General features: G+C 36.9%; 1 protein-coding gene across 1 annotated transcript in view; it reads left to right on the forward strand.

Moving 5' to 3' along the window:
- Nucleotides 1-6,619, forward strand: part of pea15 (proliferation and apoptosis adaptor protein 15) — a 79,792-nt gene extending 73,173 nt beyond the window's left edge. Inside the window, exon 5 of the mRNA XM_079810763.1 lies at nucleotides 754-6,619. Coding sequence (XP_079666889.1) covers nucleotides 754-818 — 65 coding nt within the window. The 3' untranslated portion in view covers nucleotides 819-6,619. The remainder of the gene's footprint in view (nucleotides 1-753) is intronic.
- Nucleotides 6,620-10,244: the final 3,625 nt, after the last annotated feature.

Raw genomic sequence — 10,244 nt, forward strand, 5'->3', positions numbered from 1 at the left:
TGCTGCGTCTCGTATTAACACAATGGGGAACACCATTAGCATGACTGGTGTCCGAGGCACATGTAAACAAAAGCCAATAATCATTGATAGATGGCAGTCCATAACGTCACACAGTGCAACTTTGATGCTGCGTCTCGTATTAACACTATGGGGAACACCATTAGCATGACTGGTGTCCGAGGCACATGTAAACAAAAGCCAATAATCATTGATAGATGGCAGTGCACAGAGCGCTCTTGAGTATAAAAGCAATAATAGCCAGTAATACATGTTTAAATGACTCACAGAGTGATAATTCAAATGTTGAGTAATGTGTTCGTTAGAAGCTGATTAGATATGCAATGTTGCAATGTTAAGTGAATCTTAAAAGTGAAATGATTTCTGTAAATGCAGTGATCAAATGTTGTGTGGATCCCAGTTTTCAGTGATAGGCACATGACTAGTGACTGGTCTGTGTGTGCAATTCCACAAACCTGGAAGACCTTCTGAACGTATAATATAAGCAGTAGAATGTTATCGAAAGGAACATTTTAAATATAGCAAAAGTAGAATTTATGATTTATGAATAAATGTAATGCCATTGTGAGAATAACATGTAATCAATAGGAAAGTAACTGTAGTGTGATTATGAGTATCTTAAAATGTAATATAATCTAATTACAAGTAATTTTTGGAATCTGATTACGTAATCCAGTACTGCGTGTAATGTCATCTGTAACATAGTTCTCTTTGTGTCTTTCTTCTATGTTGTAGATATCATTCGCCAACCGTCAGAAGATGAGATAATCAAACTGGCCCCTCCCCCTAAAAAAGCATAAGGTCAAAGTTCATGACCCCTGCTTCTCATCCCCGGCACTTCATCTTGCCCATCATAGTCACCAAACCATGCCCACCACCCCGCCCACTTCACCTCCCACCAAACAGAAGCCAAGCAGCCAATCAGATTGCCAAGATGCTTTACAGCCACGCCCACGCCACGGAGGCATGGAACGCATGGAAAACTAGAACGGAAGACAAAGATATGGACAAAAAGGCAGCGACCAAAAGACTTGTAGTCCGGTTACAAAATTGTACAGTGAATGGGTCATAGGTCAGGTTGTGTGTCGGAATGAAAAACAATCATTCTGTGTTCGCTGACGCTTGTGTGGAATTTTGTATGTGTGAGAGAGAGTTTATTTAGACCCTTGATAGAATTAAGTGGGATTGTCAGAAGTTGGTCAGACCAACGTAATAGGGAGTTTTCAGTTGATGTCTTAATGTGCCACTGGCCTAAGGTGTAAATCTAGTTGTGAAACAGGTTTAGCTACTGGATCACTGTTCCTTTAGACACATTTATTCCCTTGTTAGTAATGTGAGTAGACTTGAGGTCGGTACATTCCCTTTAAAAAAACAAACTCATATCAACATTTAACAGTGTTACAGAGAATTATTCTCTGAATTTGTGTGATTGCCACTTAGAAAGCCAATATTTGCCTTCTTTAGAAATGAAATGCATTATTGCAGGGTATGCAATTACCTAGTAGATAATTAATATTGCTTTTTATATTTCTGTATATCATACTTCTAGGAATTGTAGTTTATTAAATTATCAGTTATATTATAACCATTGTTTATTATCAAACCACAGCAGTCTTGTATATCAACATAAGTGGAGTTTGTTATAATAGAATCCTAGTACATATGGGAGACAAAATTAGCCATTTATATCCTATATTATTAAATGTATAACTAGCCTAAAACAGGAAGAGTCCATCAAAACAGAACATGGTAGAACACAAAAATTATGAAAAAATATATATTAAAAATGTGTGTTTAGTACCATTTTTAGCTCAATTTCTGCAGTATTTGCATCAGGAAATAGAAGGCATATATATTTTTTAAAACTTTAAATTCGACTACTTCTACTGTGAATTATTTATTCAGATGCCTCAGTATACATTAGAATGATATCACATATATTTTCTGTTTATAATTTGTATACTGATAGAGGGTAGGAAACAGCTGCGACTAAAACAGGGATATTTACGTCAAGGATGTGGTAAAAAGAAATATATATTAATGAAATGGTAAATAAATATCCATTAAATGCAGCACTATGTGGCCAAAAGTCTGTATGGAACACATTGTGTGTCTAAACAGCGCATCATTTTTAGCTGTTTTCTTCTATTTGTTCTCTAACTTGTCTTTTGTTTCACAAAAGTAGGCTATATTTTAATAAGACATTGATTGGAAATACACACATCTTTGCCAATCATTCTTACACAGCACATTAAGATCATGCTGCGTTTACAAATATTAATATCATGATTATGATTGTGATATTCTTTGCGTTGGTTGTAAGATTACGCCTTTTATTGACACCATCTGCTGAAAGACTGTTCAAACACTAAATTTGCTAGATCACTGTGTTGTTGCTTAGCCCCTGCAGACTGTTGTTTTCACATTATAAAGCCAGAACGGTTATTGAGGACATGCCATGCGTGTTTTTATGCGTCTGCATTTCCACCCACGCACGAGGGCAGGATGCATCGTTCAGTTACAAGCTGTTTCTGCAACACTATTATTCTGTTGTGCGATTTCATTAAGTCTAAGAAAACAAGTTCTTAGGCCTCAGCAAAACCTTAAATCGAATCTGAAACTACGTATTTGTTGAAGTCTGGAACATTTTGAAAAGATAGACTGCAACTATCCTTAACATTCGTCGCACTTCAAACTTGAAATGGCTACTGTGGATTTTTGAGGACTGTAAAGTCAGATCAGTTTCTCTATTTCTGTTGTTGCCACCCAAAAAGGACAATTCTGTATCATTTACTTACCCAGCCTGTTTATTTGTTTCAAACCCATGCTTTTACTTAAAAAGAGATATTTTGTAGAATGTCCATATCCATACAATGAAAGTGAATGGGGACAGGTCAAGGCCCCAAATGGACAAGACAAGCATCTCATTTGCACTTCTGCATATTTAAGCGTGGTGCCACGCATTCTGTCAGCAGTCGTGCAGTAACCATTGGGAATTAGTATCAATGACTTCAAACCTGGCATGATGCCTCTTAATGTACTGTACCATATTTGAATGCACGCAAATCCCCTTTCATTGTATGCAACGGTTCTCCTTTTTTGTTCCAAGAAATAATAAAAGTCATACTGATTTGAGGGTGAGTAAATGACAGAATGTTCATTTTTGTCATTTTTCAAAGTGTAAAATCCAGATATATGCGACAAGTCACAAAAAAATCCTGTCAAAAACTGATTGTACATTATTCTATTTATTAGATTTTTTTTATGTTGTTGTTGTTGCTGTAGTATTGATGTTTCTCAATTGTGTACAAATGTCATCTTGTGAATTTTGCGGTATGTGACATTGTGACTCTGGTGATGTTCCCTGTCTAGTGTCTCTGTGGACACACGGCCAAATGCTCAAATCTCATTGGGCACGCCATGATCAGTCTTTGAATTGATTCGTTTTTCTGTTCGTTTGGTTTAGTTGTTCGGCGGCGTTGTGGTTGGTTGGATGTTTTTTTGGGGGTTTTTTTGTGCATCCTCAGTCCTTTCATCCGTGGACTGAATTCTCTGTGATATCTGATTCTAGGTCAGCTCTCTATACGTTTATGCTAGTTTTACCAACCAAGCATAGACTTTTATTACGTCCCCAGACCAGCAACCAAGGGCTTCAGATGTCCTCACGTCATTTACAGTGGTTTTCATCGCGTACTTAATGTGGTTCTGTAGCTCACATATTGTGTGCATGTCTATGAGCACCTGTAGGTTAGCCTTTGTTGATTGATAGATTTGTCCATATCAAGGGCCTCTGTTAAGCACTGTGCTTTGCGCTTTAAATCATTTTACCAAGTGTATTTTAAAAACAGCGCCTCAACTGGAGAACAATGGAAAAGCCATATTATTATTGCTTGCCCTTTTCCATGTTTCCATTTTGAACAGTAGAGGCGTATTCAGATGAATTTCCTCTGCCAGCAGAAAATGATGCAGAGCTCAATGGAATAAGAACTTTCTTTGCAGCGTCTTTCTCTAGTTTAATGCCACTTCCTTTCCTCTATGCAGAGAATATATTCGGCACTGTGCACACTAGTCAACTCTAGACACATTTTCAATGTTGTTAATGACCACTACATGCAGTTCTCAAGAGTATAATGTGTTCGGCCGAATGAAATGATACTGTAAAAACTAACAGACCACTGAAGCCATATACACGTCATTTGATTGTCAAATTGGATGTCAGTATTAAAACATATCAGCCTTGATAATGCTGCAAAAGCTTTGTAATGCTGAAGATTCATCACTATTGGCATAACATAAATAAAAGAAACACAACTCAAGGTGTTTTATCCTACTTTTACTTATTGTGTCCAAAACAAGCATTTCATAAGCCACTGAATCTAGCCAAACAAAACATAAAACCTGTTGAAAACTGTCACGGAAAGTACTCCTCAAAATAAATGTAATAAAAATATAAGATTGGGCCATTTAGATTTTTGACATTGTGACAAAAAAACACAGCACATTTAAAACGTCCAGTTCTTGTTTTCACTTGGTCATCTTAAAACACGCACACAATATGGATTGATAGAATTATTTCTCACTACTGTAATAGTTATTTTTTCCTATTACGATAATGACAATGGGGGAGGATGTGCTTATTTGTCATGAAAATAATGCCACAATGCAAAAAAAAAAAACTAAAGCTAAAAATCGGCTAATTTATCTTTAGCAAAACATAATTTTCTTTCTTCTTTTTTATGTTATGACTGATGTTTTGTTCTTAAGTTGTACATACAAAATATTGTGGATTTATAAAAGTGTTTTATTATTAATTAATTTATTTAATGCAATTGTATCTTGTTTTGGTGTACTGATGTATGTTTACTAACTGGACAAAATTGGGACGTCTATTCATAATTGTAAATGTACGTGTGATGGTTCAGATGAGGTCTGTTCTGATGGTTTTAACATAGGACACTGGGCTCAAGATCCTTTTCTATAATCTTCTGTTTTAATAACTTTACAGCATCATTTACATGTGTTTTTGTCAACTCTTTCTTTTTTGTATTTTTATTGTAGTGTTGTTCCAAATGCTTGTTCTCTTTCTTAGTAATGCTTATCAGCATAATATGACAGTTTTGACTGTGTTGTAGTAGCCATGCCTTTGTCATGTTGTGAAATGTTTATATGAGAGGTCACTGGCTGTAAATGCAAGAAAACCTTTATTCCTTCATTCGTTTATGTACGTATCAAAATCCCCATCAGAATGTGAGACTGAGCTCTTGAGAAATGTTGAATTGGTTTGCGTAGAGATGGCAACACTTGTCAGTAATTTATGTGATGCTGTTAATGAGATGGTCAAAGGATTGTGACAGTGATTTTGATGGTGTTGAAATATGGTGTAGTTTGAGGGAGTGGATTGTAGTACTGTGCTTTAATGAATACAGGAACATTGATCATAACAGAACTGATGAAAGAGAAATAGGGTGGGTTTAACTTCTGTACGGTGTATCTCAGAGAAATGTTAGGGACATTTTTTAACCCAAAATATATTATCTTATATGAAGAACATGAAATGTATTTTAGGACCATAAAAGACTTTAGGGTGAAATACAGCCCAAACACATTCTTGAGATTCACTCACACATGCTTCATTAAGTGGTGTTGGTTCAAACTTTCTTTTTCTTTTTCCTTCTTTCTTGACTTTACATTCCTAAAATATTCGGGTGTAAATGTATAGACCTTGTAGAGAATGTTTGAGCTGAATAACTCATGATAAAAAAAAGTTAATGTTACTGCAGAAATAGAAAGGTATTAAGAAAGACAAATAGAGAGACTTCATATATTGATAATAGAATGCACATTCGTAGCAGAAAAAACATTAAAATATAGAGCACATGCAAAATGATTGTGCGCATAAGAGCTATTCTCGTAACGTTTACACTGAGGACTAAAGCATGCTCTCATGCTATGACAAAGTGCCAACTGAATTCTGGTTTGTTCAGAAGCTTAAAACAGACTTAAATATGCAGAATTATTTATGAATCTCGTGATAAGAAGCTTGCATACAATTTAAATATTGTTTGCTCCCTAGACGTTTTGCTGAGCTTAGTGTTTAGGCGCTCAAATCAGTTATTTTAGAGATGCAGTGACGTGTAAACTGAAGTGGGATTGCCATGCTGTGCTGAGGTCGGGTAGAATAGCTGCTTGGGAGGGAAAATAGATACTGAACTTTGGTTGATTGTAGACACTTGTTAAAGAACTTGTTTGTTTTGGCATTTTTTGGTTATTGCATATTTATTTATTGATGTGTTGTTCTCTTTTTTTTCTTTTTCTAAGTCAGCAGCCAGTTATCGCTTCACAAGACACTTTGGCTTGGAACGCTTTGCAAATCGCTGATGTTTGAATCTCATTTTTCTCTTCTGACATTAAACGTTAAACCTTCATGGGCAGCGTGCTGTTAGCATTTCTTCTGTATTCTTTTTACTTCTTTTTTTTTTCTTACGTTGCAGTGAAAACAACAAAGTGATTGACAGTTTGAAAAAAAAATGTTGTTAAATATACAGATGTGGCTTCTCTATTGGAGTAAATTTAGCTAAACCAAAATGATGCCGTTTTGTCATTGTGCTTAAATGAATATATAAATATTATATTATATATTAAAATATATTTGCTAACCTACAGATCTGTGCAAGCCAGTTCTTTGCCACACACAATGATAAAGTTCACAATGAAAAGTTTTTGCCACAGCAGAATGTTCTGATAATGTAAAATGCACAACATCACAAATGCATATTCATAGTAATAATATTTGTTTTTGCTTTCCAGAGTTGCATTAAAAATGAGGATTTAACAAAAATTTTGCTGTGGATCTAAAGTGACCAGTCAGAGCTCATCAGCTAAAAAAAAATATTTAAAAGTATTTTACGTTCACCGGAGGCTGCATTTGTTTGATCAAAAATTAAGTAAAAACATACTGTAAAATGTAGTTTATTCCTCTGATGTAAAATTTTCATCACTTCTCCAGTCTTCAGTGTCACATCCTTCACAAATCAATGTGATGATTTGCTGCTCAAGGAACATTTCTTATTATAATCATATAAATATTATAATTGCACTGCTTTAATATTTTTGTGGAAACTGATACAGGATTATTTGACTAATAGAAAGTTCAAAAGAACAGCTTCATTTTTTTCTTATAGAATTTAATATTGTAAATGTCTTGTAAATGTTTTTTTTTATTATTAAATCTTACTAAATGTTTGAATGGTAATGTATAGTTTCCACAAAAATATGAAGCAGCACAACTGTTTTCAGCATTGATAAGACATGTTTCTTGAGCAGCAAAACAACATATTTGAATAATTTCTGAAGGATCACGTGACACTGAAGACTGGCGTAATAATGCTGAAAATTCAGCTTTACATCACAGGAATACATTATTGTCAGGGTTGGGGGATGAGGGATGAGGTGACGACTGTATTATTCTGTATTATGCTGAATGTATGGGCTTTATTTAAAGCTACACTATGTAACTTTTCCGTCCACTAGAGGTCGCCTGTTCAAAACAAAGGCGTAGTTTGATGACGGCACGTTTGAGCGCAGAATCTCGGGACATGTGGTCTTCACCTCACAGCCGGTGGAAAACAGTCAGGATAGGACTCGGGCAGAAATCATGTTCATGGATGCGATTATTAACATTACTGTAGTCTGAAGTAGAGCAGGAGCGAGTGTTGTGGAGCTGAGCAAGGCCGCAGGAGCGATTGAAGAGCGGGACTGTTATTATGGCATAGTCGCTGGCGGGACTTTTATTATGACACGGTTGCCGGCGCTACTTCCTCTTTTCCAGTCATGAGTCTGAGGTAACCCAACTCTGTTTATCGTATTAGATATATCTGAGTGTGTTGAAAAGGAAGTTATGACGTTCGCTCGGCGGCTGCTATGACACTTGTTCACAATGCAGTGAGAGTAAAGTGTTTCACTGAATAAAACCGGAGACCGAGGGTGACGCAGATATGACGCAATCGACAGGCGACTCCCTCACACGCATAGCTCACACGTCCCGGTTCCTTGGTTAAAATAGCAATTTTCTCACGATTTACAAATAGTTTAAAACATTTGGGATATTCTAAGTACTCAACTGAACAAAATATATAACACTGGCCTAGTGGTTTCTGGATATTTTACTGCAAAAATCCTACATAGTTCGCCTTTAATAAAAAAACGAAACACCAACTAAAGCCACCCTGAGGGGGAAAACAGGACCGGCAGCTGGATTTGACCTGACCAACAACAAGACAGGATCAGACAACACATGGCACAAAGAAGCAGACATTATAAGCCATCCTCACACTTAACAAAACAAAAACACAAGCACATGGCCAGCAAAAACAATTGCAAGCCATGTGCTCAAACAAAACAGGAACATGCAGCTTACAAAATATAACATGAAAGCACACGGCTGAAGTAAACACGAGCCGCATGCTACACAGAACAGAGCTCTGACACCAAACAACAATTAACAGACCAAAGTGACAGAACCTTGACACTGACCCCCATTTTTTATTTATTCTACAAACTACTGAATACACTTTCAAATAAATTATTGTCATTTAGAGCATTTATTTGCAGAAAGTGACAACTGGTCAAAATAACGAAAAAAGATGCCATGTTTTCAGACTTTGAATAATGCACATTGCTGTTGGGTGACTTTATACCACTCCTGGTGGAAAAACTCAAGCAGCTTGGCTTTATTTAATGGCTGGTGGCCCTTTTGCTTACATACCAGATGTTTTCAGTGGGGATCAGGTCTGAAGATTGGGCTGGCCAGGACAGGGTTTTGATCTGGAGGTCCTCCATTCACACCTTGATTGACCTGGCTGTGTGGATTGGAGTAGTCAGTAGTTTGTAGATTGTTGTCTGTAGTTTGTAGAATAAATCAAAAATGATTTTACATAAACATACACATAAATAATAAATCCAGAAAAACTGCTAATTTTGCAGTGGTCTCTTACTTTAAAAAAAAAAACTTTTTTCCAGATCTGTTTATATAGTTATATCGACATATAAAGCACCATTAGGTAATGTTACCATTAAGTAATGTACCTGGAGCTATTTGGGCTCTATACAAGACAGAACGTTGTGCTGGGATGGGGCGCTGTCTAGATCATGTGAGAGCGGCTGAAGCACTTTGACTGGAACACTTTGGGCTTATACAAGACAGAACACAGCTGATGGTCTGTTTTCATCGGGAGCACATTCAGAGAGTGGGGGACATGTGGGATCTGTGCCAGGCTGTCAGGTGTATGAACCCCTTGCTCTTATCTTCACGCTTGGCATGCATCTCTACTACCATGAGGAGAGCATGAGAAGCCAGGGCTGTTACATGAAGATTTGAGTGTTTCCTATTACCAAGACTGTCCAAAGGCAGAAAATCCTCATGCTCATGGTACGGCAGCTCGAGATATTGTGGCCGACTTCTGTGGGTGCAGCCTAAAATGAAGATGCAAGTGTCATGCCTGGCTGGAAATCACGGGACCTGCACAGGCACTGCTAGACTTGCTTGATGTCATCTACGAAGTTCTCACCGGAACGCTGAAGGATATTGGCGCAGGGGATCGTCACAGAGCAAGCCCACCCCTATTTTGCACTCTTGAATGTCATTGGCCGTTGAACAATGGTGTTATTCAATGAGGTTTCACTATTTCTCTGTGAAAGGCGTTTCCCCAAAGCGTCATATTCCGACGCAATGTCGAAGTAACCGAAATCGAAAGGGAACTCTCCAACAATTGTATATGTTAGAAATCATATTCTATTTCAATCTCTTGATCTCACCTGCCATTAAAGCTAGATCTGTGTCTGTCAAAAAGAGATTCTTAAATGAGAACACTAGTGTGCTATTTATGAAGGCCATATCTCTGACATCAAGCATATCTGCAGACTGTTGATTTTCTCCTTGATTCTCTTTGTTAGAGAAATAATGTTGGAAGGAAAGGTGACAGGTGTCCAGGCTTCAAAAAAAATTGGGAAATGTAAAGAAAAATATATAAAGGTAGCATCTATCATGTTTATACAATTGTTCTGTAATCTATGCTGCTGACATTTAAGTGCTGAGTTGCTGCTGTACACTTTGAAATTATATTGGTACAGTTTCACAAATTGTAACAGTGTTCTGTTCTTTCAAACCTTATTTAGGAGCACTGGGTTCCAGGGGGGAAGTGGTTTGATTTGATGCATTCCACTATTGG

The sequence above is a fragment of the Gobio gobio genome, assembly GCF_949357685.1.
Source record: "Gobio gobio genome assembly, chromosome: 2".
Taxonomy (NCBI): Eukaryota; Metazoa; Chordata; class Actinopteri; order Cypriniformes; family Gobionidae; genus Gobio; species Gobio gobio.